Source organism: Mus pahari, chromosome 5 (assembly GCF_900095145.1).
Source record: "Mus pahari chromosome 5, PAHARI_EIJ_v1.1, whole genome shotgun sequence".
Lineage (NCBI taxonomy): Eukaryota > Metazoa > Chordata > Mammalia > Rodentia > Muridae > Mus > Mus pahari.
This window is the reverse complement of record NC_034594.1, coordinates 153,382,487-153,410,374: the sequence shown is the minus strand read 5'-3', so window position 1 is coordinate 153,410,374 and position 27,888 is coordinate 153,382,487. Positions and strand designations below refer to the sequence as shown.

The 27,888-nt window shown below is 41.9% G+C and overlaps 1 protein-coding gene across 4 annotated transcripts in view; it reads left to right on the top strand.

Moving 5' to 3' along the window:
• The first annotated feature begins 1,720 nt into the window (after positions 1 to 1,720).
• Wdr26 (WD repeat domain 26) overlaps positions 1,721 to 27,888 on the top strand; it is a 45,179-nt gene continuing 19,011 nt past the window's right edge. For 2 of the 4 annotated variants that reach the window (XM_021197495.2, XM_029538305.1), the window contains exons 1-7: positions 1,721 to 2,631; positions 4,306 to 4,405; positions 4,516 to 4,620; positions 10,844 to 10,980; positions 14,815 to 14,912; positions 16,075 to 16,231; positions 21,956 to 22,094. In XM_021197495.2, coding sequence (XP_021053154.1) covers positions 2,273 to 2,631; positions 4,306 to 4,405; positions 4,516 to 4,620; positions 10,844 to 10,980; positions 14,815 to 14,912; positions 16,075 to 16,231; positions 21,956 to 22,094 — 1,095 coding nt within the window. In that variant the 5' untranslated portion in view covers positions 1,721 to 2,272. The remainder of the gene's footprint in view (positions 2,632 to 4,305; positions 4,406 to 4,515; positions 4,621 to 10,843; positions 10,981 to 14,814; positions 14,913 to 16,074; positions 16,232 to 21,955; positions 22,095 to 27,888) is intronic. The other 2 variants (XM_021197494.2, XM_029538304.1) reach the window with 1 other exon arrangement.

Here is a 27,888-nt window from a genome sequence, read left to right as displayed (position 1 = left end):
GGAAAAGCTGAGATGTGCGCACTGAGCCTGGATGGCGATGAAGTCCTTCCTATTCATTGCTCGTGGGAGCCTGGCCTGTACTTAAATGGTTCTTTTCTTTATAAAAGCTACAGACTTTACTCAAACTAAGCTCCTGATTTGATCCACCTGAATGTTGCTAGGAACCAGCAGATTACTATAAACCATTTTGCAGAAAGTAAATTTTGCCTAAACAATAACAACCTTCATGGTAATGAGATTTCTAAAGTTGCTGTACAGGGATCTAGGAGGGCATTAACTATCTAGTAATTCGGGCTCTACTGGGTATACCGTCTGTGCCCTATGAACCTCAGCTACAACCAAGGTCTGTCTCAGGTGAATACAAACATGGTATGTGAGTCACCATGCAATTACAGCTGACACCTGAAAGCATATTTAAAGCACGACAGCCACAAAGCTAGATCTCTGTAGGACAGCCCTGGTCTTCCTGTCTCTCTTCCCAGTCTCAAGATGAAGAGAGCTCAGGATTCTTGACAAATCATAGGCTAATTTTTATTACACTTCTAAATTTAAAAAAGGCTGTCCCCAAAGACCTAAAAATCACTGAGCTGCGAGTGTTGTAAACTTTAGAAACATAAGATGTATTGCTTGAGGCTGTTGAGGTCTGTTTGTTTGGTCTTTTTGTTGTTATTGTTGTTTTTTTCCTCCCAAAAGCAAGTCATGTCAGGAAAAATATCTGTCCACACCAGGTCTACATGCTATGACCCAAGTACATGAAACTGACTAAGGGGTCATTTGGCACTTAGTATCATACAGCTCAGTTCTCTCCTGCTGTGTTTCTCCACTCTAGAAAGCTGTTTAAAGCATTGGGACAGTGAAACTCGGGCCACTTGAAAATTTCAAACCCGAATCTGAACCGGTGCCCCAATCCCACCCATGTCAGAGGTAGCAGGAACCAGGAACAAGACATCTGAGCGAGCACTTAAAAGAAAGACAAAAACAAACCCAGTAAAACTCCAAAGCAAAGCGCCTCTACACACCCTCGGCCTTTGAAACTTCTTGCCCCCCACGAGTTGTTATTTTTCCTCCCAGAGGGAAGGCAGTTTACAGCCGACTTCGCCTTCCCAGGGTGGAGCACACTCTGCTCTGCTGTCATCTCCCTTGTCCTGGGCTGACACGGATACAACAACTGTGTGTGGTGCTTGGCTGTGCAAGTTCAAGTGTGTCCACCCTAAACGGAGGCAGTGGTTAAATCCTGGGTGCAGAGCCCGAAGCCGGTGGACAGGGGCCTAGCACACCCTTGTGCTCGAAGTCACAAGCTGCAAAACCAGGCCGCCGGCGGCCCCACCCTGGCCCGTGCCAGTGCGTCTGCGGCCCCCTCCACGCCGGCCGCTCGCTCCTTTCTGGGTCACTCCGGGTGCACGGCGAGGACGCGATCTCCGCCTCCCACCCTGCCACCCTCGGAGGGTGGCTGAGAACTTACTGCGGGCCGAGCTCGCAAGCCTGACCCGGGAGCCAGGGCGGCCTCGCACAGGCGGGCCAGGTCGTGCTGGGTCGCACCTCCCCCCGGGGCCGGACCCCCACTCCCCACCCCCGGCCACCCTCGCCTTCACCCCACGGCCTCACCCCGGCTGCCGGACACACACGTGCCGGGTGACAGCCCCCTATAGGTTCCATACCTGCTGCCGGAAGTGAGCGAGGAGGGCAGTATAGGCATTTCCTGTGACGCCAGCGCCCGGACTCCATTAGGCAGCAGCTGGGGGAAGAATCAACACACCAGGGAGCGGAGCGGCGCGGACCGAGCACCGAGGCGGCCGCTGCCTCCGCCGCCGCCTCCGCCGCCGCCGTCGGGGCTCCCAGCTTCGGGCCCGCGCCCCCCCAGTGCCCGCGAGCCCCCGGGCCGCGCCGCGAGCGCCTCCGGAGGGGGGGGGAAGGGCCCGGTCCTCCTTCTCCCCCTCCTCCCGCCCCGCCGACCCCCGCCGCGCCCCGCCGGCCTCCCACCACGGCCTCTCTCGGCGAGGAAACTCTGGCCTCCGCTTCCTCCTCCTCCGACTCGGACGCCGGCGGAGCCTCCCCGCCCCCGCGGAAGAAGCCCCGAGCCTCGGCGGCGGAGGGAGCAGGAGAGCCCGGGGCCTCGGCCGGCCGAGCAGGCCTCCCCCCCCCGCCCTCGCCCTCGCCGGCCGCCTCCTCCTCCTCCTCCTCCTCCTCCGTGGTGGTGGTGGTGGGACTGCCTCCGGCCGCCCCCGCCGCCCCGCAGCGGAGCAGCGGCCACAGCCTGGTCAGCGGCGGCACCATGCAGGCCAACGGGGCGGGAGGAGGCGGCGGGGGCGGCGGGGGCCAGGGCCAGACCCCGGAGCTCGCCTGCCTGTCGGCGCAGAACGGGGAGTCGTCCCCCTCGGCGACGTCCGCGGGGGACCTGGCCCACGCCAACGGGCTCCTGCCCGCCGCCCCCTCCGCCGCTGGCAACAATAGCAACAGCCTGAGTGTCAATAACGGGGTTCCCGGCGGGGCCGCCGCGGCCTCCGCCACCGCCGCCGCCGCCCAGGCCACCCCCGAGCTGGGCAGCAGCCTCAAGAAGAAGAAGCGGCTCTCGCAGTCCGATGAGGATGTCATTAGGCTCATAGGACAGCACCTTAATGGCCTAGGGCTCAAGTAAGTGTCCGTCCTACAACTGGTGAGGGCCGGGCCGGGGGCCGAGCCGCCGGGTGGGTTGCGGGGACCCCGGGGCCCAGTGCGCAGGAGGCCGGGGACAGACAGCCCTGGGGGGAGCGGAGGGGAGGTCAAGGAAAAGGAATCGGCCTGAAGTCTTCAGGCCAGCCGAGCCGTCTGGGCTGGGGAGGGGTAGTGGAAGCCCAGGGCGACCCCTCCCCACGCACCTCCAGAGCTGGATTGTCCCTCCGAGAAGGCGGACACCGAGGGAGTTTATGCTGGGGGATGGGTGGATCAGAGCGGTGGAAATAATGAACCTTGGAGGATTTGTTTTTCAAGTGTGTCTCAGAGGCATCTTTGTGGGACACCTCCCCACCCCCATCCCTGACCGACAACAGCCCAGGCAAACTACCAATCAGGAAGGACAGTCGCCTACAAGTGTTTATGGGAACTAAGGGGCTGGCATAATTTGGAAAGAGGCTGTCGAGTAAATCTAATGGGAATAATGAAGTCAGATACCCAGTGGAAGTCATGCAGACAGAGGCTCTGTGTGTGTGTGTGTGTGTGTGTGTGTGTGTGTGTGTACGTGTACACACTAGAGGCCTCGCACTAGTAAAATCCCACTTCAAAACCGAGAAGGTTGCCTTTTGAAAATGTGATGTCTGGTCTGGTGAATCATTGGTTTTCAAATACAGTTTGGGTGGCCATTAACATAGGGTGAAGGTAGACAGTGGGTTCATCCAAAACGCAACTGTTTTGTACACACAGGAAAGAAAAGCTGAGGGAGCTGAGGTAGGGTTGGTGGGAGTGTCCTGGAGCTGAGTGAAGGTGGTAGAGACAGGAGCTGACAGAGTGAACAAGCAGCAGTTTCTTAGCGTCAAGGCAAATTTGAAGGCGACCAGACCAGGGATTTTGGTTTTGTTTGGTTTTGCTTTGTGTGTGGAGAGCGCGCCTGTGTATTTGTTGGGAAAGGGGCAGAGCAGTGACACAAGTATTTCCACTCCCAAGCTGATAATTGCACTGTTGAGAGAGCACTAAAGAAACCATGAACAGCTCCCAAAGAAAAATCCAGAAAGATTTCACTTTAGTCCCCAAGGAAAAGGATAAGTGTGAAAATAAATTTTGTGAATGCTAACAGAATATATTACTGAGGGAAGCAGCAAGCTGACAGCAGCAGGCGGAAATAACTCGTGACTGTTTGGAGCCTGCAGCATAGTAAATCGGCTATTTTTAGTATGGAGAGAAAGGAAAGGGTTTGGGGTGCTGGACTCGTTTTCATTGTGAAGATTGACCTAGTAGGATTTCCATACCAGCAGAATATCTGGAAGGAAAGCTCTACCTAACACAGGCCATCTGCCACCTTGTATTGTATCTTTCAAAGTGCTGTGCCATAGATAATGTCTAGACCCTAGTTTTTATTTAGCCAATGTGTTAGAGCATGTTTTTAGAAATTGTATATACTCTTTTAAACTTCTGAAACATTAAATGGCAAAAGTAGGAAGAACTTACTTATTTCCAGTTTCAAGAAAGGCTTTAAATTGAAATGTAGGTGGCATTTACTTTTTGAAGGGTTTTAAAGCTATTTTCCTTCTTCATGAAGCTGTAGACACTTGTTTATTAGGACGAGCAAGGCCCTGAGGTTGGTCGGGTCTTTCTCACAGTGTCTCTCTCCTGCAGCCAGACTGTTGATCTCCTCATGCAAGAGTCGGGATGTCGTTTAGAGCATCCTTCTGCTACCAAATTCCGAAATCATGTCATGGAAGGAGACTGGGATAAGGTAAAGTAGGGTGGAGAGCTGTGTGACTGAGCTACAGCTACATGTTTGACGGCAATTTTGTGACATTCTTGTTTTTCTTTTATATCTTTTTTTTTTTTTTTTTTTTGCAGGCAGAAAATGACCTGAATGAACTAAAGCCTTTAGTGCATTCTCCTCACGCTATTGTGGTAAGAGGCGCACTTGAAATCTCTCAAACGTTGTTGGGAATAATTGTGGTAAATACACTTTTGTTCTTAGTTTCACATTTATGCTTATTTTAGGTTGTTGATAACTATAGGCATTTGATCTTAAGAGGCTTGAAAGTAAATTTTATATAATTTATAAATAAGAATGAGTTGTTTATGATTGTAAGCTATGAACTTTTAACTGTTTTAAGTCATACTTAGTAAATGTCATTTGAAAGAATTGGTAATTTAAGCTTTATTAAAAATTTAAAGATTCTCCTGCTTTTACTGCTGTTGATAGGAGCCTTATTAATGTTAGGGTTAAGAATAAAATATACTTTTATATCACTCAAAATACTGTGTTTTTTAAAGTAAAAATATACTTGGGTGTATATACTGTACAGCCTGAAGAAGCTGATAAATTGGTTTTTCTGATTGTTGGAATTAGAATTACATAGTTAAGTCTAATTACACTGTTGATGTGCCCACCATGTTCTTTCATTCAAGTTATAGGAATGACAGGTGTGAAAGTTTGTATGATAGTGTCACCTTGGGAGGGTTAGGTGCAGGCTTGGCTATTGAGCCCTCCTCGCCCATCCTTATACTCTAGACAAGATCAGTTTAATAGTTTACCCTTGTTAGTCTCTTTCATAAACCTTGACTGGTTTAGTTTTGTTTTGTTTTTTACAGTGTGAGTGATTGGAAAGCATAAAGAATCAGCTGCTGGCTTATAAACTTGTAGCTGATTCATGTATTGTCAAAAGAAGTTCCCTGTGTGGTAGAGGAGGGACAAAGGAGAGAGTAGGAAGTGAAGTAGGAAGGCAGCCGTTTGTTAAAGGCTAGTGTGTGACCATTAGCATTTCCTTTTTAAAATTGGGTCAAACAGTAACCCTTCTTATCTTTGTTTATAAACTTGATAGAGCCATGGCTTGTTTGTTTTTAAAAACCTTTGTTGCAAAATAATTAGAAATTCTTTATATAATTCTATGCAATAATATAATTTTAGAAAGTGGGCTTCAGGCAAATTAAAGGTCTAAAGAAGTATGACAAACATGAAGTTAGTTAAATTCACGGATCATTCTTTCAATAAATACCCAAACTATTAAAAAATTTAAACCAGTGTCGAGTCAAATGATTTAACTTAAGAATTCCATAGTATAATTTAAAAATAAAAATGACTTAAAGTAATTAAGCATCCATATTTGAAGGGATTAAATTTTTTTCAGGAATTAGGGAGTATCCTCAATTGATATGTCTGGGCTTTAAAACCTGAGTATGTTTTAATTGGAAAGTTTTTTACATTTCTTTTTTGGCTCAAACTGAGTGAGCTAAATCAAAATAAAGTGGCCAAATCTGGATTGGGATTTATTGGTGGCTATAAAGAAGTTATTGTGGAGTATTTTGATGTGATTTCTTGGAGTATGTTTTCATTTTTTAAGGTTATTCAAATTGTGTCTGTACCCTAGTGGTAAAAAATGTAATAGACTCACTTCTTTTAAAACTTGATTTATAGTAGTTTGAGACTTCTGTTTGGATTTAGATTATGACTCCTTAGAAACTTAAGTAGAAGCAACGTGTGAATTGAAGAAAGGTAGTTATAGAGAATAAGGAGGAACCCTTTCTTTTTACAGCCTGTTCAGTCTGTAGAACATTGTAGCGTCTAATAAGGGATGAAGATAAAATCTCTGGCTGAGCCTCACACCATCAAACTGTTTAGGTATTTATACAAAGAAAGGGTCCGACTTTGTCTCCCCCAAGCACTGAGGAATCGATTGCTATGACGTTTTAGGTCAGCATTTTTTGAAGCAGTTCTTTGCCTTTCTGATATTGTTTGTTCCTTCCCAACTTCATTGCTAGAAGATGGCTTATTACAAGCTGGGATTTATAATAATATCTTAGAAGACAACTACGTGGGTTTTAGCATAATTACTTAATTATTTACCCCAACACTTAATGACATTATAGTCTCAAACAGCACATTGCTATTATTATCATTTCTTGTGATGGGAATTGAAGGCCGAGCCTTGTCTGGGTTAGCTAGTGCTCTGCTGCTGAGCCCTAGCCCTAGCCTTTAGGCTGAGCTTTGTTTTCTAAGCCTGAATGTTTGTATCGATGGAGTTTGCTCCCTTGCTTTCCCTGCCCTACTACACTCAGAATAGTAAGTGGTGTGGGTTTTAGATGTTAAGGTCACGAATTAACATTTTTCAGTCAGTTTGAGTTGATATGCTCAGCTATGTCTTATAAATCTGGATAGGCATTTGAGACTAAAAACAGAAAATTACTGTTTACAAAATCTTTCTCTCAAAAGTGTAATAGTAATAATCTAAACAAAAATGGAAAAATACTGACTTGACATACAAAAATGAACTCATAAAGTTAAGTAAGAAAGAGCTTTGAGATCCGTAGCTTAATTATAATTCTCCTTTCCTTGGAATCAGGATTTGATGGGGAAAATTTGCATTAAAACATTATTCCAGAGTTAAAGCCATCACAAAGTCAGGCTCCATGTGTATATTGTTTCTGTTTTTCTTCAGTGTTAAATTTAGTCTATTAATGTGGGGAAAGAACAATGGTTCAGATACTGGGCAAGGTGTGGGAGGGTCCAAGAATATATTTCAATTTCAGGATTTTAAAAGAAAGAGAGGAGGGCTAGAGAGATGGCTCAGTGGTTAAGAGTACTGACTGTTTTCCCAGAGGTCCTGGGTTCAATTCCCAGCAACCATATAGTGGCTTACATCCATCTGTAATGGGATCCGATGCCCTCTTCTGGTGTGTCTGAACAGTGTGCTCACATACATGAAATAAATAAATCAGAAAGAAAGAAAGAAAGAAAGAAAGAAAGAAAGAAAGAAAGAAAGGAAGGAAGGAAGGAAGGAAGGAAGGAAGGAAGGAAGGAAGGAAAAAAGGAAAATATTGTTGGGTTCAAAGACATTGAAAAATCAGAGATCTAAAATAAATCGTCTTCTAGGGGTCTAACTGGAAAGTGGAAGTTTCCTCGTTGCTCTTTACCCTCTGGCTTCTTTTCAAGAGTTTCTGATTAAAAATGAGAGAGACAGACAGACAGACAGAGACACACACAGAGAGAGAGGCAGAGACAGAGGCAGAAAAGATCCCTGTGTGAGCCCACCTCAGTGCTGCCTGGCTTTTAACTTTGTAGGACCGACCATCAGTTGTGCATCCAAAGGTCTTTATTTTCTTGTGTGTCTTCTTATATTTTGAGCTTTAAAATTTAGGAAGGTACAATTCATTTAATTGTTAATGTGTGCCAGATGCTTAAGCTGAGGAAAAGTTCCAGACGGAGGAAGACTTTTTCCTCAACAAGCTCTCTAGCTGTGTTGGTCTAGCAACATGTCAGTTGGTGTGCACTAGACCAAGCTTTGACAGCCATTTGAGGGTGTTGGTTATCTTAATGTGGATGAAATGACTCAGAAAACTGTTCTTGGACTGCTTTGCGAGCGTCCCCTGCACATAGAGAAGTTGGTGTTTGCCCTTCTTTATCCCGCTCCATCTTTGCCAAGATCTAGATGAGAAAGTGAGGGATATGTAGCATTTGAGTGCTGTCCCTGTGCATACTGGGACGTGCTGGACTGAGGGAGGGAGAAGGTCTAGGACTTTAATTAATAATAATTTATCAAAGACTTGCCCAGAACTAAAAGGAAAAAGAATGTTTCCTAAATTCTCAATTTCTGAGAAAATTTAGTGAGGAAATGACTAGTTGCATATGACATTGTTTTACATTTGATTTAAAAATACACTAAATTGCCGGGCGTGGTGGCACACATCTTTAATCCCAGCACTTGGGAGGCAGAGGCAGGTGGATTTTTGAGTTCGAGGCCAGCCTGGTCTACAGAATGAGTTCCAGGACAACCAGGGCTATACAGAGAAACCCTGTCTCGAAAAACAAGAAAAAAAAATACACTAAATTGATGAAACCTGAGTACCATGCTAATAATGTAGAAGCTTCATTTTGTAAAATTAAGTTTGTTTTCAGAAGATGACGAGGAGCCCTAATAACTTGAACTATAATCCCCCAACCCCTCTTTAAGATTTTGAAATTCCATCATGGTGCTTTGTCACCTGATGAACTTCAAAGTATTTTTTATTTGACATATAAAAATAAGCTTAAGTTTACACACACACACACACACACACACTTTAAAAGCCTCTTGGTAATTAGTCTGTGTCTGAATCTTTAGGATTAGTCTAACTTTATGTGTAAAATCGGTAAGTGCAATTTTCCCACTTCCAGGAGTAGGTCTTAAAGTTTATTTTTGTTTTTTGTCTTACCTTTTAAAAGTTTTAAGATTAAATTACCAAACATAAGTAACGTGTCTTACAATGGATGTTTTTAAATAGTTGTTTGGTTTATATAAGAGATTTTTTGTGTCAGGTGAGGATTTATTAAATAAACTGTTGTATTTGAGACAGTAGAATAATTTTTATCTTCTAGATACTACTTAATGTAAAAATCTTTTTTTTTTTTTTTTTTTTTTAAAAAAAGGTTTTTTTTTTAGACACAGGGTTTCTCTGTACAGCCCTGGCTGTCCTGGAATTTACCTTGTAGGCCAGGTTGGCCTCGAACTCAGAAATCTGCCTGCCTCTGCTTCCCGAGAGCTGGGATTAAAGGCATGCGCCACCATGCCCGGCTGTGAAAATCTTATAAAGCAGTTATACTCTCACTGTGTTGTTACATGCTAATTTCTGCACATCATTTTGTAACAACTTAGAAAACTTTTTCAGAGAGCACTCTGACTTCCTGTGGAGCTTTTGAATGTGACGAACATTTATTCTCTGTCACTGTGCTTGCAAAAGTGTGAGGAGGTCCTTACAGTGGGCCTTGGTTAGGTTGGAGTTAAAAGCCCTCCTAGAGCTGGGTGTGGTGGCACACGCCTTTGATCCCAGCACTCGGGAGGCAGAGGCAGACGGATTTGAGTTCGAGGCCAGCCTGGTCTACAGAGTGAGTTCCAGGACAGCCAGGACTACACAGAGAAACCCTGTCTTGAAAAAACCAAAAAGAAAAAAAAAGCCGTCCTAGACATAATGTTAATAGATGCTGCTCCTGTCCAGGGAGACTTGGGGAACTGATCATCACCTTCAAGTTTAGAGTAAGATGATGATGTGACATTAGAAATATTAAAACCAAACCTTTCCCTTTGGAAAAAAATGGGAGTGTCTTATAACCTGAACATGTTTTATCCTTGTGGATAGAGAATAAATAGTATTCATCTGTGCCTTGTTGCTAAACATGTTAGTGAACAGATTATTACAAATATATAGACATAACAGATACTGAATCTTCCTACAGGCCATCAACCCAGCCTTCTGATGTAAGTTTGTCTTTATAACCATAGAGATAGCGAGTGAGCTTGTGTTTGTCCAGTTCACTTACAGGATCTCCAAACTTTTGCATACCAGCCTTTAGTATGTATCTTGAGAAAGCCCGTTTGACTTCTGATAAGCCCAATTCTGGTGGGCTCCTGCTACTCTTCAGCCCTGCCTTCCAGTCCCTTGAGCGTCTCTCCTTCACAGTGTGTCTGTTCTTGCTTAGGGTTTTTTTTTTTTTTAAAGATTTATTTATTTATTTATATATGTAAGTACACTGTAGCTGTCTTCAGACACTCCAGAAGGGGACGTCAGATCTTGTTACGGGTGGTTGTGAGTCACCATGTGGTTGCTGGGATTTGAACTCAGGACCTTTGGAAGAGCAGTTGGGTGCTCTTACCCGCTGAGCCATCTCACCAGCCCGCTTAGGGTTTTTAGTGTTGTTTTTGTGGTGCTAGAATCAAATCCAGAGCTCTCTATACTCTGCATGCACTGTCCCACTGAACTGTGCCCCTGCTACATCATGACTTGCAGTGACTCTTAACTGGCATTTTTCTCACTAGCCTTTTCAAAGCTTGCTGCTAGTCCAGTTGAGATAGTCAGAAATTTTGAAAAGCAAATTTGGAATTCTTGGAATAGTTTTAAATGTTGATACATAAGATTTAAAATTCTAAGGAAATGTAAGAACAGCATTCATTTTTCTCTTATGTTAATGCCTCAGTCACTAATGGAGATTACTCATTCATTCAAAGAGTTGTATTGATGTGTAGCCTTGAGCAGTCATATTGACCCTACCATGACTCACAAACCATATATTTTGAGTCATCATGAAGCTTTATAAAATTATTTTCAGAAGGCATAGTAGATGGTTTCTACTGTTCTGTTTAGGCACAAACGTTTTCTGAAACTTCCAGCAACTTTTTCCCCTGACTGCTGCTTTCTGTCATGTCAGAGGATGAAGTTTCTGCTGCTGCAGCAGAAGTACCTGGAATACCTGGAGGACGGCAAGGTCCTGGAGGCACTTCAAGTTCTACGCTGCGAACTGACGCCGTTGAAATACAACACCGAGCGCATCCATGTCCTTAGTGGGTAAGGATGTGGGGTTCTTAGACTCCAGACTCAGCGTCCATGTCTTTAGTGGGTAAGGAAGTGGGGTTCTTGGACTCCAGACTCATGAAGGGGCTATTATTATTATTATTATTATTATTATTATTATCATCATCATTTTATTTTATATATATATATATAAAAGTTTACTGGGGACTGGTGAGATGGCTCAATGGTTAAGAGCACTGACTGCTCTTTGGAAGGTCCTGAGTTCAATTCCCAGCAACCACATGGTGGCTCACAACCATCCGTAATGAGATCTGACGCCCTCTTCTGGTGTGTCTGAAAACAGCTACAGTGTACTTACGTATATAAAATAAAAACATCTTTAAAAAAAAGTTTACTGTTAACTGAAGTTATATTTCATTAAGTTTTTTAAAGATAGAAAGTACTTGGACATTACTAAATTCTTAGCGCTGGATAAATTTACTTATGTGTGCCCAAGCTATTCAGATATTCATATTAAGATTTGAGATACTTAATAGGTAAAGGGGGGAAGAAATCCATATAGCCAATGAAGGTACTATTTCAAGACCTGGAGGAGGAAGAGGAAAGAGAAGGAGAAGAGAAGAAGAAGAAAACAAACCTCATGGCTTTGGATCACAACAAGCAATAAAGGGCATACAAGTGTTCTCCATACAAAGTTATCAGTCACTTAAATGGTTGCATAGCCTTTATTTTTCTGTTGTATTTATGTGTGTATTTGAATCATGATCTCATTACATAGCCTTGGTTAGCCTGAAACTCCCAAAGGAGATCAGGATGGCCTAAAATTTATAAAAGATGTGCCTGCTTTTGTCACTCTTGTGCTAGGGTTAAAGATGTGTGCCATCCTGCTGGGCTCCATCCTGCTGGGCTCTTGTCTTTTCGTTAGCTGACCTCCTCCTCTGCTGTACCTTTAGTACTGTATGCTGTTTTGTTTTGTTTTGATTCAGGGTCTCACTGTGTAGCCCTGGCTATCCTGGAAGTGACTGTATAGACCAGGTGTCCTTGAACTTATCAGGCTGTGCTCTATCTAATCACACATTCAACAGTCTCCACTTGGATTTCTAATAGGCATGTCCAGCCCAAATGTCCTGTCTTCAGACCAATTGTTCTGTTTTTATTTATTATTTTATGTAGCCGTACAGATGGTTTTGAGCCTTCTTGTGGTTGTTGGGAATTGAATTTAGAACCTTTGCTTGCTCCGATCAACCCCACTCACTCCGGCCCAAAGATTTATTTATTATTATACGTAAGTACACTATAGCTGTCTTCAGACACACCAGAATAGGGTATTAGATCTCATGGGTGGTTGTGAGCCACCATGTGGTTGCTGGGATTTGAACTCAGGACCTTCAGAAGAGCAATCAGTGCTCTTACCTGCTGACCCATCTCACCATCACTGTTTTATTCTTCATGGTGTTTTTTTTTACTATGTAATATGGTCTCAGCATCTGGAGTATGTCTAATGTGAGTGAAGTGGGTCATTTTAAAGTCTGCTAGATACTTTGATGCTGTGGCTTACAATTTATTTCTAGTTACCTTATTCATAGGTGTTTCCATTTACCAGCTAATGCCATTCACATGTTGCTGGTGTTTTCTTTCCTGCTCTGGTACAGAGAGTGCCTGTATACACAATCACCATGTGGTTGCTGGGATTTGAACTCGGGACCTTTGGAAGAGCAGTCAGTGCTCTTAACCACTGAGCCATCTCTCCGGCCTTGATAACTTTCAATATAGACCAGGCTGGTCTTGAACTTCAGAGATCCATCTGCCTCTGCTTCCCAAGTGTTGGGATTGAAGGTTTCAGCTACCACACAGGGCCAGAACATATACTTTAGTTTTTATTTTGAAGTGCTTTTGAAAGAAAAAATTACCTCTTGGCACTGGTGTGTCTTTACTGTTCTACTGTTTCACTTCCCATAAGCATATTTATCTAAACCCCAAAGATTAATGATGTATATTTTTGTAAAGGGTCTGACCCCACTCTTGGAAGTGATTGAACCTAGGATTCCATGTGTTACCAGGAAGCATCCATCACTGAGGTCCATGTCCCCAGTCCCTTTCCTCCTTTTATTCTGAGACATTCTCCTTTAGGTTCTCTGGCTACCTCAGCTTTTGGAGCAGCTTGGGTTATAGGCATGTGCTTTTTGCAAAATTTAAAAAGTAAAAGAACACATTCTTTCCACTTAGCTACTGACATTAAATTCTCTTACAACATTGCTTTTTTATTTTTTCTTCTTTTTTTTTTCACTGACTGTGTGGCGTACATGCTCGTGTTGAAGTCAGAGGACAGCTTGTGTGAGTTGGTTCCCTCCAGTTTGTGGGTTCTAGGGATCAAACTTGGGTTGGAAGGGGAGGCTCATGTTCAAAAAAGCCTTGACTGGCAAAGCCCTCTCACTGGCTCCCCAAAACTAGTTTAGAGACACAATATTCATAATACCCAATTTCTCCATAGGCATGTTAGGTATAATTATACTTTCTAAAAAGTTTTTTCATTAACCAAAATTATACGTCCACACTAAATAACAAGAAGACAATGTGCTCTGTTTACGTAGACTCTGATTGATCCTGGCATCTGAGAGGCAGCATAGAGTCTTCCCTGTGCAGTAGGGAGCAGAGCGAGCCCTTCTCTTCAGTTAGCCCTTGCTGCCTTAATTGTCCTTTATACCACTGGCATATTTGACAGAGCACCAGACAGAGCCCCCAGGAATGCTATTTGCCAGCTCTCACATCCAAGTTTGAATAAAGGCCTTCACTTCTTTTGGTCGGTCCTGTTTCCTGAGAAAAGCTGGGTTGGAGATAGGCTCCCTTCAGGAGGTAGTTCTCTCTTCCCCAGAGTTGAGGATCTCGAGCATTTATACCACTCTCTGCACATAGTGGGAAATAATGTTGGGGTTTCAGGCATATATACGTAAAGCAAGTGCCATTATCCACTACATCAGCTTCTTAGTCCCTAAGTCATTTTGATTTGTATTTTTAGTACTTACAGTAGAAAAAGAAGCTGTGTAGTTAGTTAGCTCAGTGCTGAAGAGATGGTCTGCAATGCAACTAGAATGCCTGGGTTTCTGTGTTCCCATATTGCCTACCTCCCCTCAAAACTACTTCCTAAGCCTTCCATGTCTCGGTTTCTTCATTTATGCAACTAGGATAATGGTGTTTGCTTCGTATGGGATAGTTACAGGCCTCGGATGAAGTGTGTACTGAGAATATGGAGCATAATCACATATATAACAGAAGGAAGCCGGGCGGTGGTGGCTCACTCCTTTAATCCTAGCACTTGGGAGGCAAAGGCAGGCAGAGTTCTGAGTTCGAGGCCAACCCGGTCTACAAAGTGAGTTTCAGGACAGCCAGGGCTACACAGAGAAACCCTGTCTTGAAAAAACTAAAAGGGGAAAAACAAAACAAACAAACAAAAAAAACCAACAACAGTAGGGAATACTTTTTTTTTTTTTTTTGGCTTTTCGAGACAGGGTTTCTCTGTGTAGCCCTGGTTGTCCTGGAGCTCACTTTGTAGACCAGGCTGGCCTCGAACTCAGAAATCCACCTGCCTCTGCCTCCCGAGTGCTGGGATAAAGGCGTGTGCCACCACGCCCGGCAGGGAATACTTTTAATTGCAACAATAGTATTAGGTTTTTCGGTACTATCATTACCTCAGTTTTATTTTTCCTTTTAGTTTTATGAAGACACCAGATTGTATTACAAAGTTGAATTCACTGTAAAAATGTGTTTCTTGATTTGTGTAAGCAAGAACTTGATTGTGAAAATAGTCAACTGTTTTTCAATTTCATTCCAAGGAAAAGGGTTTGAGATTTGTTCCCTACTCTGTTAAAGGTATCTGATGTGTAGCCATGCCGAAGACCTGCGGGCAAAAGCTGAATGGGAAGGCAAGGGGACGGCGTCCCGGTCCAAACTGCTGGACAAACTTCAGAGTAAGAGCCATTTCTGATGTTTATTTCCTCCGCCGTCAGAAGTAGATGGTGGAGAACAAACAGGACGCATCTACTTAGTCATGTTACTGGTGCCTGTGGAAGAAGAGGGACCATTAAAGAGCCCTTTCAACCAAAGATTCCCAGCAGCTGTAAGCTGGAGTCCGTGAGAAGTGCTGCTCTCAGCACTCTGCCTGTGGTGGGATTAGTTAGCCACGCTCTCAGGGTTTCCTTTGGAAGAAGGGTACTCGAGGCAGAGAACACGACGTGAGCCACATCTTCACATCAGAGCATTTTACAGTTTTGTTTTTTCTTTAAAAGGGACCAGATTTCTTTTCTATTTTTTGTTTTGTGTTTTTGAGACAGGGTTTCTCTCTGTAACCCCGACTGTCCCGGACTCCCTTTTTTTAGACCAGGTTGGCCTTGAACTCTGAGGTACACCTGTCTCTACCTTCTGTGTGCTGGGACTAAAAGCGTGCACCATCACGCCTAGCTGGGTTCCAGATTGATTTCTTTAGGTAAATTGTTTTTCCCAGTTATCTTACAGCACTTTGGAGTTGACTTGGGAATTTCATTTCTACCATATCTTTATATAAAATACCTCCTTTCTATTCAAATCACGCTGTTCTGTCGTGTTGCAGTGAGACTGGAGATCTCAGGAATCAGAAAACAGACACTCCACATTCCCTGGAGGAGTGCATGAGGATTGGGATACGTTTGTATTGATGTTAAAACACTGTTGTATGAGTTTCCACAGTTCCCTGGGCACTAGTAGCCACTGGAGGCAGCTAGAACTTGACCAGTCAGTGGTTTGGCTTTTTTTTTTTTTTTTTTTTTTTTTTTTAAACTGGTCGTCTACTGATACATAAACATCATCACATTTTCTATTCACCTCCCTTTCACTTTTATGGTATTTTTCTGTATGTGGTGTTTTTCCCTAGAAACTCTACCTTCAAGATGCAGCCAATATGTTCCTTCTTAGTGACTGTGTCACTGTAGCCTTTGAGTACAGGAAATTTTACCTTATGTTGTCTCCCTAAGCTTGTCTATGTAAAGGAAACAGTAATATTGAGGGGAAAGGAACAGCAGGAGTAAATGTCTTATATACACTTTACAGTTTATTATTATTTTTATTTCTCTTTTTTTAAAATATCTTTTATTAAAGCCTATTTACCACCATCAGTGATGCTTCCCCCACGGCGTTTACAGACTCTCCTGCGGCAGGCGGTGGAACTACAAAGGGATCGGTGCCTATATCACAATACCAAACTTGACAATAATCTAGATTCTGTGTCTCTACTTATAGATCATGTTTGTAGTAGGTAAGAGAAATTTTCTTATATTTTCAAATATATTAGCATTTTACAGATGGATTTATGAACTTTATTAGAACACTTTCTAGGGTTTCTTTGTATACCTGTATAACAGTTCATACCTGATTGACACTTAAATCACAGTAAAACCCAGGACTACTAAAATGAAAAACTTAGTAGGAAAAAAATGATAAAAAAAAAAAAATAGTTTATAAAAAAGAAAAAAGAAAAAGAAGAAGAAGAAGAAAAAAGTTAGTTTCTGTTGTATAAGCTTATGTTCATGATATGCCATGGTTGGGAGCTGAAGCCCCAAGGCCAGTGTCCTGTGTTCTTGTCTGTAAATTTGGTCACCTGTGTTCAACAGTTTAACTGGGCACCAAATTAATTCTCTGCATATAAATATCTTGGAAACTTTTCCTTAATGAGAGTTGTGTGTTTTGTAACCAAAGGCTCCAGAAATGGCTAGAGTAGCGAGCATTGCCTCTGAGCTCGTGTTCACAAAGCCAGGAACAGGACTCAAGTTTGTCTTTTGGTGTTGAGTATTCTTTTAGTAAAAGTGTCTTTTCTGTTTTAATGATGCTCTCCAAAATTAAATCAGAACTTTACATTTAAAATACCAAGATAGAAATTATAAAAACCCCCTCAAACTCTAGAAAAGCAGGCAGCTGACATTTTTTTCTGCTGACATTCATTGAAGAATAAATGAAAGTAATGAATTTCAGTAATGAAAGACAGAAGTTGTATGTGAGTCAAAAAGGAACTTACAGTAAATATAAATATTGTGTACACATACGCACATGATACTGCTTTAAAATAATGTTGAGGTGTGTTTAAATGAGGTGTTTTGTTTTACTTTGGTTTTTGTATTTCATTAGTGCTGGGAAATAGAACTTAAGTGCTTTCAAATACTATTCAGAAGCTCTGTCACTGAGCCACATCCCCAGCCCTGTAATCTGCCTGTGTGTACAGTTGTGATATCACTCACCACACTTAGAAGGGAAGAATCATCTGTGCAGTTGTCCTTAGGAAATAGTGCTCGTCTGCAGTGCTGGGCCATGGGTTGTGTGAGGTACTACTCTGCTAGGAAGTGACCAGCTCGTTTTTTAGCCCCTCCACTCCTTAACACTGTTCTTTGACTTGTTTGGGAGGTTCTTAAATAATTGTTGGCTTAAATTGGGGTGGGAGGGAGATAATGGACTGAAAAGCTGTGCAGTCAGTCCCTTGTTTCATAGCTCCTGTGGGTGCTTGGAGACTTATCAAAGTTAAGACACTTGGAGACCAAAGTCTCTGTGGCTCATTTCTGCTGGGGACACTGAAAGGTGAAGCCAGACCTGCTGGTGGCAGGCGTATCGGAAAGTGAGAGCCTTTCCTTCCTGGGTGGAGACAAACTCCTTTATTCCTAGATAGCAATGTCTGTGGAACCAATAAATATTAGTCTCCTTTTTCCATCCTTCCCCTTGGGAACAGGGCTGCACCTCAGTCCACAGATAAAGCATTCTGAAATTTTTCTGGGACTGAAAAGTTCTTATTTTCCTAAAGTAATTGTTCCTTGAGTTTTCTTTATGATTTTAAAAACAAAAACAGGCACACTCATACACAGACATACTTGCAGACAAAACACCCGTACATATAAAAATAAAAATAAGAAAATTAAAAAATTGTACCTCCCGTTCACCACCTACCTTCAAAGGTAACTCCTCAAGTCATGACCAGCTGTATAATTCTTTTGTCCATGTTCTCATTCTTCTTAATCAGGTTTCTTTAGTATTAATGCCTACAGAGAAAACAACATAAAATGTGTTGATGTTGGTGAGGGGTAGGTAGTCTGTTTAATGAGCAGCTGCTTTCTTTTCAGTGTATCTTGTGTTTTCTGCAGTGTTTGAGCACTCTTTGAAATGAATATCCCAAGCTGTAGATTGATGCTCTGACCCTCCAGGGCTTGTGTTCCCTGCCTGCCCCTTCAGTTTTGTGTCCAGGGTTTTCTCTTTCCTCCTCCTCCTCCCATAGGTGCTTCTCCCCGTGAAGCTGAGGACTCCAGGAAACAGCAAAGCTACAGTTTTTCCTCTCTTGAGCCTCAGACCTGAGTGCAGTTTGGCTATTGCTTTAGTTAAACATAGCAGATCCAGATAGATTTTTCTCTACCTTTTGCTCAGACCCGCTAAGGCTGTTTTTTTATACTTAAATTCTTTATTATTATTTTTTTTTTACATGTATGATATATATGCTTGGGTGAATGTTTCTACATGTGTGGACACTTGTGTGTGGGAACACATATACATGTACATGTGGGTGCATCTGTGTAGAGGCCCAAGGTTGGTGTTGGGAATCTTCCTCAGTTGTTGTTCCACTTTATTCTTTTGAGACAGGGTCTCTCGCTGAACCTGGAGCTCACTACTCCCAGCAAGTCTCTAGCCAGTTTGCTCCAGGGGCCCTGCCTTCACCTTCCAAGGCTGGAGTTGCAGGCTGGTCATCATGTCCACCTGGCCTTTACATGGGGTTCAGGCTGCCAAGCCTTCTTCCCACCCCTGAATTTCCTATCTCAGGGAGAATCTACCCAGTTTACCAAGCCGGAAAACCAGGAGCCAGCCCCCGCTGTTCATTCTAGAGGTAGATTTTAAGGACACTAAGAGATTAACACCAGGCATTAACTCAGTAAGTTGTACCCTTCATTGCCAAACTGGAAAGTAGAGCCTCAATTTAATTTCTTAAGTTTAGCTGGAGGTGTTCAAAAGAAAAGTTGATACTTCTAGAAAGTAGATTTTAGCATTGGCACTAGAAATTCTCAAAAATAACATGTAAACATTGAGAGTGGCCCATTCTTCCCTCTCTGGAGAATTGCTGAGTCATGGCATGGAGAATTGCTGAGTCATGACTGGACACCCTGTAAGCACTGGAGCAGAGGCTTTTGTCTGTTATGTGCCCATAGTTTGGGTTAAATTTGACTCGTAAAGAATGGATCTTTTGAAAAAGGATAAATGATTTTCTGAGCTTTTTTTTTAAACACCAGTAATTAATGGAAGTATCTTTTCATAGACTGCTTTATAAGTGTTAATTTTTTTAGTACAGGATTATTACAAATATTTGTATACACAATTTAAAGATTGACTTTGGTCAAAATGTTACACTTAACTGTTTTCTTTCACATGGTACTGATTTTTTTTTTTTCTCAGACAGGGTTTCTCTGTGTAGCCCTGACTGTCCTGGAACTCACTCTGTAGACCAGGCTGGCCTCAAACTCAGAAATTCACCTGCCTCTGCTTCCCAAGTGCTGGGATTAAAGGCATATGCCACCACTGCCCGGCGGTACTAATTTTTAATACCATCATAAATTTTACATTTATTTGAAAGCAGACATCAACTATCAGTTGTGTATCTGAAAAAGGCCATTAAATTTGCATGTTACTGTAGTCTTTATTTTTAAATTTTTAAAAAAGATTTTATTTTACACATGTGAATGTCCTACCCTGTGCACTTTGTGCATGCCTGGGCCCACAGAGCCCAGATGGGTGTGCCAGATGTCCTAGAGCTGGAGTAACAGACAGTTGTGAGCCGCCATGTAGGTGCTGGGAACTGAGCTCGGGTCTTCCTACAAGAGCAGCATGTGCTTTTAACCACTGAGCAGTCTCTCCAGCCCTGCCTTTTCTTAATAAAGATTGAATAATAATAATAAAATAACGGACAACTATCAATAGATGAAATAATTTATGCCCTGTAATTTTGAGTCAGTCCTTATGCAAAATGTAATTTGCTAATCTAAATTAATATTTTTTTACTGTGATTAACTTTAGGCATTTAAACATTTTTTTAATTGAAATTCAATCTTAAAAAATATGTAAACTTGACATTTAGAAAATTAGTGCAGTTTATCTTGGGCTCAAATTGTATTTCAGGTACTAATAGTTTTGTGAAAATCTGATAAGATACTTGGCTTTTTGAGCCTTATAAAAATGGTGTTGATAAAATTTCTCTTGTCAAATTAGTTTGACTAATATTCTTGAATGGCTCAGTAGTTAAGAGTATTTGTTCTTGAGAAGGGCTCAGGTTTTGTTCCCAGCACCTACATGGACCTGCATGGTTAACAGCTGTCTCTAGCTTCAGTTCCAGGGCGTCCAGTGCCCTCTTCTATCTTCTGTGGACGTCTGTGTACACACTGCACACAAGGGTACACAAGCATAGATGCAGACAACATCCATATACATGAGACAAAAGTAAAGTTTAAAACAGTATCCTTTGAAAGAAGTCGCATACAATACTTGGTACTGCATGCCAATACTTGCCTAATAAAATACAAATATGTGTAATTTTAGTTCAGAAAAATAACTTTAATATTGATGTACTTTTTTGTTTGTTTGTTTGTTTGTTTGAGACAGGGTTTCTCTGTATAGCCCTGGCTGACCTGGAACTCACTTTGTAGACCAGGCTGGCCTCGAACTCAGAAATCCGCCTGCCTCTGCCTCCCGAGTGCTGGAATTAAAGGCATGCGCCACCACGCCCGGCGATGTACTTTTTAGTTAAGTAATCTAAAAGTTTAAAGTTGCCAAGTATTACCTCCTAAAGCTAACTGTAACCTATTAGGCTGATGAGTTGGCAGTGCACTTCTCTATGTGCATACCAATGCACTTTTGAACTTGAGGTGCTGGGACCATAGGCTCATGCCACTATCTTAGTTTCTGTTATTTATTGGTTTGGGGGAAAAAAAATAGAGAAGACTGTTGAAGTCTTTGGTGATAAATTTAAAAGTGTGGTCTTCAGCAAAAATCATACCTGCTTGCCTATTATTAATCCAGTACTTTGAAGACTAAGGCAGGAAGACGAAGAGTTTCAGATAGGACTGAGCTATAATAGTAAGAACCAGTCTCAAAATGGAGTTGGAGGTCTGGAGAGATGGCCCAGTGGTTAAAAGATCACTTGCTGTTCTTGGTGAGAACATGAGTTTGGATCATAGTACCAAGGAACTCGAGTTCCAAGGAACCTGACACCCTCTCCTGCTTTCCACAGGTACATGGGACATGCATATGATGCACACACATATGCAGTTGAAACACAACACATTCCCTGCAAGAGTTGTTTCGATCCTTTCATCATGTGGGTCCCGGGAATTGAAACCAGGTTGTCAGGCTCGACAGCAAGTTTTTTACCCATTGAGCCGTCTTGCTAGCCCCTCTCATTAGTTTTTAATGAGTGTGTGCATGTGTGTCACAGCACGTATGAGGAGGCAGTGGGGCAGCATTGGGATTTAGGGATGTCAGTAGGTCAGCTGACTAGCAGGCAGTTTCCCATCTCATTGCCCCCTCCATTTTCTTTTGTCACACCAAATCTTTGACGATAGCTTACCAATTTTATATGCTTTAAAATGCTACATTGTTCCTAATTCCTTATAGAACAACCGTCATTCATCTATAAAGTGGGTAAACAATTCCTGAATAATAGTTATTTATATGTTGTCTTAATCAGACCAAGTAGCTTTCAGAAGGTAGAAAAAAAAGTAAACTTTAGGTTGAAGTAGATTTTATCTTAACAGTTTCCATTCAAGTTGGCTTGAAAGAAACGTGATTAATAGTGTTTTATTTTTCAACATACGAAAGTAAATTTGATTCTTGAGTTGTAAGTGCACTCATATTTATATTGAGGTTTATGATGTGATCTCCAAACGTTCTCTCAGTTGTTAAATGTCCTCATTATTGCTGAAATATGCTTTGAAAGAATAATTATGTGCGGATTTGTTTGTTTTAGGAGGCAGTTTCCCTGTTACACTCAACAGATACTTACAGAGCATTGTAATGAAGTGTGGTTCTGTAAATTCTCTAATGATGGCACTAAACTAGCAACAGGATCAAAGGATACCACAGTTATCATATGGCAAGTTGATCCGGTATGTATTCTTGTGTGTGTGTGTGTGTGTGTGTGTGTGTGTGTGTGTGTGTGTATACTTACATAGTTTAGATGTTTGTGTGTGTCAGCATGTGCATTGTATGTGTGCCTTACTTGCATAGGCCTGAAGAATGCATGTGATCCAAGTTATTCATGGCTATGAACCACTGTGTAGATTCCAACAATTTAAACCCAGGTCCTCTGCCAGAGTAACAGTACGAAGCTCTCTCTTCAGCCCTAAAAGGGTATTTTTGAATCTTAACTTACTAGTTACCTTTTGGTTGTTATTTTCTAAGACCAGTTTCTCTGTGTATCCCCGGCTATCTTGGAACTCACTCTGTAGACCAGACTGGCCTCAAACTCAGAGCTACCTGCCTCTGCCTCCTGAGTACTGGGATTAAAAATGTGAGCCAACACTGCCCCGCTACATGCCTATTTAGTTTTAAAATATGTATGTGTAAGTCTTCTGCAAGTCCCTTTTTGATCATATTTGTCAGTTGATTTTCTTTTTTAATCCATTTATTTATTTATTTATTTGTTTTTGTTTTTTTTTTTTTTGAGGCAGGTTCTTATTCAGTTTCCAAGGCTTTTGTAGAAATTCCTTCCTGAACACTGGGCAGATAGAGATGTATCATCATTCCTGACAATGTTAATCACTTTTTTCTAATTTTTTTCCTGTTTGTGTTTTTCTTTTTCTTTTTCTTTTTCTTTTTTTTCTGAGACAGGGTTTCTCTGTGTAGCCCTGGCTGTCCTTGAACTCACTCTGTAGACCAGGCTGGCCTCGAACTCAGAAATCCGCCTGCCTCTGCCTCCCAAGTGCTGGGATTAAAGGCGTGAGCCACTACTGCCCGGCACGTTTTTCTTTTTTTATGTTCATAGATTAATATTATTCCAGTTGTACATATAGTACTAGAGATTGTGCCAAGTTGGTATGCATTATTTGACTGTCTGAGTTACTTGGAGGTGCTGAAATACAGTGTCTTGAATTGCGATGAGGAAACTGGGGTGAAGTATTGAGTGTGAGGATAACTTATGATACAGTGGGGTCCCATGTGCAGTCTCCCTAGTGATGACATTAGAAAATTACTGCATATGGGTTTTAAGTGCTAAATTTTCTCTACTCAGAATTGTCTTTATTACTAGATAACCTACAGATATAAATGTGTTCATTTCTTTTAACTAGTTGAACATACATACATAGCCAGTCTGTCAGTCAAAACAGAATGTGAATTCAAATAGGTTAAGGAACTACACGTGTTTTAAACATTCACCTAAGATCTTAGTAAATAATAAATAAACTTGGCACAGAGCTAATTATAGCTTTTGACTCTAGATGAATGCATTGGCCTCAAATGTATTTTGAGTTTAATAGGAGGAGCTAACAGGATAGCTCAGTGATGAAGGCATCACTCTGCCGTCCTGGAGATCTGATATTTTTTTGTAAAGGTGGAAAGAGAGAATTGGCTTTACAAAGTTTTCCTGACATGTAGGCCACAGCACGTGATCCCACCCAAGTGTCTGGACATATAGCACACACAGCCCATATTCAGAGGCACCCTAGAAAGAAAAATAGAAATTGAGATGGGCACTTGTTGGCTACTTCCATATGACATGCTGTAATTGGAAGCAGGAAAGCAGAGCCCTCTCCAGTGTAAAGGAGCTCTTACCATTCTTGCACTATAATACCTAGTTAACAGTCTGACAACTATCAGTTGTCTTAAAACGGTGCTGTTGTAAATACACAAGCCAAAATACATAACCAGCCTGGTTATCTCACCTACCTTTGGGTGTACACACACGTACTATAAATTACACACTAATCACTTAAGGAACCTAATTATATTGAAATGTGGGCTCTCAACATAATAGAGGTACAATATATAATACTCGTTTATTAACACTGTATTTTAGTAGCAGATAATGACTACCAGCATTCTGAACTAATAATATTGTAAGATATCTGCTGCAATCATAATAGGAAATAAAAGTATTTGAAATTTCTCTATTACGGGATAATACTGCATTTACTTTGTTACTTAATGTACTTCCTAATATTTGATTGTAATAATGTATACGCTGTCATTTTAAACACACTCGTGGTAAACTCAGTGACGAGTAATTGATTGGTACCCTATAGGAAGAGAAGTCATAAGCACTTCCTCTTATTGTAGTTTAATCAACAGTGAGCCCAGATTTGAGTTCTCCACTTCTCCCTGTTCCTGATGTTTGCCATTCCCTGTCTGTCTGTTGTCTGAGTCTGAATCTGCCTGCCTTAATGCTGCTGTCTTGTGAATCTGTTCCTGTATTTATGTCTGTCCCCAACAAAGGGCTTTTTTAAAAAATGACAGATGAAAAAACATCACACAGGGAAGGAATAGAAGATACTTTTACAGAAATCTTTTTTTGAGATTTATTAATGTATGTGAATACACTGTAGCTGTTCAGACACACCAGAAGAGGGCATCACATCCCATTACAGATGGTTTTGAACCACCATGTGGTTGCTGGGATTTGAACTCAGGACCTGTGAAAGAGCAGTCAGTGCTCTTAACCACAGAGCCATCTCTGGAGCCCCACAGAAATGTTTTAACAGAGTTTTATACAAGGAATGAAGTGAGTGATGCCAACTGACCCAGACAACAAACAGATGCTACCAAGGACTCTGTGTGTGGCACCTGATCTTTCTGGTAGATATTTATGAAGCCACTGTCATTCTACTTTCAGCAACTGACTGTCATAGCACACACATGTACACATGCATGCACATTGCTTTGGGTCCAGGCATGGAAGCATACATTTGAAAGTTGCAGCTATATGTTAGCTTATGTTGTGAAAGTTGATTATCTGGGAAATGAAAGGCAAGCAAGGTTGTAGTTTACATTGATCTCTTTTTTTTTTGTTGCTTGTTTTTGAGACTTGGTCTGTGTAACTGTAGCCGGTCTTGAACTCAGAAATCTACCTGCCTTTACCTCAGGAGTGATTGGATTAAAGGCTTGTGCTACCATACTTGGCTACATTGTTCTCTTAAAGATAGGTTAAACAAATGGGCTGAGTGCATATTGTAGTCATAAGGAACCTCAAGGTCTATTATTAACTTTGCCTGTGAGGTCCAGCAGAAGTTCCAGTCCTATAGAATATGAGATAATTTTATGATAATTTATCTCATAGTTATTAATTAATATTAGTTATTAATTAATAGTATACTAATAGACCAACTGCTACTTTGTTAATTGCCTACCTTCAAATAGGCATATTTTTAGTAATGGCAAATTGTTGTAAATAACACAAGAAAAAGAGTTTGGGATCAACTCATGGCCTCTGAGTTCTATAGGTTTTTTTAAGTTTGTTTTTCTAGTAGCTGTGTGTGAGATCCCCACTTTTATTTAGCCAGTATAAAATGCCTGTTGTGTATTGATTTTTTTTTTTTTTTTTAAATCCAGGCAACTGAGCAAAAGATAATAAGCCCTAATTATCCTATAAAGTATGCCATGAGAGTTGAAAAGAGATCTTGCTCTGTCTAGAAAGCTAAGGAAAGTAAGAAAGGATTTTGTGGAAAAGATAAAAGAACTGTTTGGGCAAAACTGGTTAGGAATGGCCTAGGGTCATTTGGGAGAAGAGTTTCTAGACGGCCAGGAGATGAACCTAAGGAAGCAAATCTTTTATATCTTTCGCTGAGGAGTTTAGGCGTCTATGCCATCGTTTCCCAGGATGTTTTTCTTGAAATACTGCTGTGCAGAATGTAATAGGTATTAATTGTAAGGATTTTCTTTTCTTGACCATATTAACTTAGGAGTGCAAAATTAATACCTAGATTCCAAACTAAAACGTGAGGGTAATTTTTAGATGGTTGCACTATTAGAAGTTTCCTGAGGGCTGTTAAGCTCCTGAGGCACTTTCAAGCTGTGTAGAAAAGGTGGCTGTGCTCTTGGAGAAACCCAGCCATGGCTGTTTTGCCTACATGTATGTCTGCAACTGATTCCTGCAGAGACCAGACAAGGGTTGGGTCCTACGGAACTGGGTTAGATGGTTGTAAGCTGCCACATTGGTGCTGGGGTTCAAATGGGATCCTGTGGTTGCTGCATCTTATTGTTTATAGTTATTTTCTATTGGGATATAGAAGACAGGTGTTTTGTTTTGTTTTGTTTTTTCTTTCTCTTCCCTTCTGCTCTCCCTTCTTTCCTCCTGTGGTCTTTTGAGAGAATTACTGTGTAGCCTAGCACAGGATCTTCCTATGTCTAACCTTCCAAGTACTGAAATAACATGCCTGAATAAAGACATTTATTGTCAACTTAGAAGCAAATCTTTGTATACATCTGGAGTACTGTTTTGTCCAGATTTTGTTCCTTGGCAATGTTAAGTGAGTCAAAAAGATTTAAAATTACATAAATCTCTAAAGATGGTGGATTGAATTGGACCATACTGTCGTGTAAGATAAGTTTAGGGTCCTGTAAATAAACAGTGTAGTTAACATCAATATCAGGCCATTCAGACCACTCAAAACTGCATTTTTAAATGGCTTAACCCACTATGTAAAATCCAGCTGTTACTATGAAGTGAACATGTCAACTTTTCCAGCCTTGTCACTTATGCATTTGCACTGTGTGTAGTTCAGCTTGCAGAGCATAGGTCCAAAAGCAGGCAGCCCAAATGCAGATTCTCTCCACTGCTTGAGATGGATTTCTTTCTTATTTTTTTCTCTTTTTCAATTTAATTTTATTTTTTTACTTATTCACTTTATATTCCACTCATTGCCTCTTTCCCAGTCACTGCCTCCCATAATGCCCCTAGCCTCCCTCCCCTTCTCCAAGAGGGTTAGAGCTAGGCGCTTCCTCTCCCACTGAGGCCAGACGAGGCAGCCTGGCTAGAAGACCATATCCCACATATAGGCAACAGCTTTTGGGATAGCTGTCCACCCCCTCACCTCCCACTCAAGTTGTTTGGGACCCACATGAAAACCAGGCTGCACATCTGCTACATATGTGCAGGAAGGCATGTGTCCAGCCTGTGTATGTTCTTTGGTTGTTGGTTCAGACTCTGAGAGTCCCAGGGGTCCAGGTTAGTTGACTCTGTTGTTCTTCCTGTGGAGTTCCTGTCCTCTTCAGGGCCCGCAATCCTTCCTCCCATTCTTCCATAAACGACCCCAAGCTCCATCCACTGTTTGACTCTGGGTGTCTGTATCTGTCTGAGTCAACTGCTGGGCGGAGCCTCTCAGAGGACAGCCATGCTCCTGTCAGTAAGCATAACAAAATCATTAATAGTGTTAGGTATTGGTGCTTGACCATGGGGTGAGTCTCAAGTTGGGCTGGTTATTTGTTGGGCATTCCCACAGTCTCTGTTCCAGTCCCTTTATTTCTTCCACATTCTGTGACAGTTTCATATATTTGTGGATAAATTTTGGGTTTAAAGTTTTGTGGTTGGGTTGGTGACTCTTATCATCACTCAACAGGGGTTCCTGCAATCCTGCCTGGCTACAGGAGGTGGCCGTTTCAGGTTCCGTATCCCCAGTGTAGCAAGTCACAGCTAAGGTTATCCCCATTGATTCTTAGGTGCCTTCCTTGTCCAGGCAGAGACAGATTTCCATTTTTTTCCCTCTTCCCTTCTCCCTCTTGCTCTGGCCCCCGTTCCAGGCCCTGCTCGCTCCAGCACTGCCTACCCCTGCACTCAACCCCCACTCCCAAGCCCCACTCCCTCAGGCCCAAAGAGTTTTTTTGTCTCTCATTACGGGTGGTTGTGAGGCACCATGTGGTTGCTGGGATTTGAACTTATGACCTCCAGAAGAGCAGTTGGTGCTCTTA